The following is a 967-nucleotide window of genomic DNA, read 5'->3' as shown; positions in this document are numbered from 1 at the left end:
CTGGTGGACTTCCTCTCTGAAAAGAAGACCATCTCCTACCAGGGCTGTATGGCCCAGATCTTCTTCTTCCACTTTCTGGGAGCCGTCATGGTCTTCTTCCTCTCGGTCATGGCCTATGACTGCCTTTTTGCCATCTCTCGGCTCCTCCACTATGTCAACATCATGAACACTCAGCACTGCGTGGGGCTGGTGGTGACAGCCTGGATGGTAGGTTTCATGCATTCCATTGCCCAGCTGGCTCTGATGCTCCCATTGCCCCTCTGTGGCCCCAACATCCTGGATAACTTCTACTGTGATGTCCCACAAGTGTTGAGACTTGCTTGCACTGACACCTCCCTCCTGGAGGTCCTCATGATCTCCAACAGTGGAATGCTGGATGTCATCTGGTTCTTTCTCCTCCTGACCTCCTACTCAGTCATCTGGGTGATGCTGAGGTCCCACTCTGGGCAGGCGAGGAGGAAGGTGGCTTCCACCTGCACCACCCACATCGTCGTCATGTCTATGGTTTTCATTCCAAGCATTTACCTCTATGCCCGGCCCTTCACCTCCTTCCCCATGGACAAGGCTGTGTCCATCAGCCACACAGTCATGACCCCCATGCTCAACCCCATGATCTACACCCTGAGGAACCAGGAGGTGCAGGCAGCAGTGAGGAGACTAGGGAGGCCCTGGCTGGTGTGTAAAAGGGAGCAACAATGAATAGGTCACTTCTCCTTGGCTTTGTTTTCCATTCGTAGAATGGAGGGAAAGCTACTGTATTGGCTGACTTCATAGTTGGTGGGTATGTTGTGGAGGTCGTCACAGAAGTGACTGAGTTTCGAAATTAAGCAACTGACTCAGATTTTTAGGAAAAGGGAAAAAGTCCTCTTTGGTGGCTAAGGTTTATGCTGAAGTTCTAAAACTCCTGCTACAACGAGAAGCGTTCTCATGGCTCCAGAAAGCCACACCCTTCTTTTCCTCTTCTTGG

At 51.5% G+C, this 967-nt stretch overlaps 1 protein-coding gene across 1 annotated transcript; it reads left to right on the top strand.

The window, feature by feature from the left end:
* LOC112808088 (olfactory receptor 4D2-like) lies at window positions 1–699 on the top strand (the record flags this gene model as incomplete). The annotated part of the gene is made up of 1 exon (XM_025851026.2): window positions 1–699. A coding segment is annotated over one exon (699 nt), but the record flags the coding sequence as incomplete, so codon positions are not given.
* Window positions 700–967: the final 268 nt, after the last annotated feature.

Source organism: Callorhinus ursinus, unplaced genomic scaffold, assembly GCF_003265705.2.
Source record: "Callorhinus ursinus isolate GAN/ISIS: 27379988/994484 unplaced genomic scaffold, GSC_fseal_2.0 scaffold34, whole genome shotgun sequence".
In the NCBI taxonomy this organism is placed as follows: domain Eukaryota; kingdom Metazoa; phylum Chordata; class Mammalia; order Carnivora; family Otariidae; genus Callorhinus; species Callorhinus ursinus.
The sequence above is the reverse complement of the archived record's forward strand: the minus strand, read 5'-3'. Positions and strand labels throughout refer to the sequence as shown.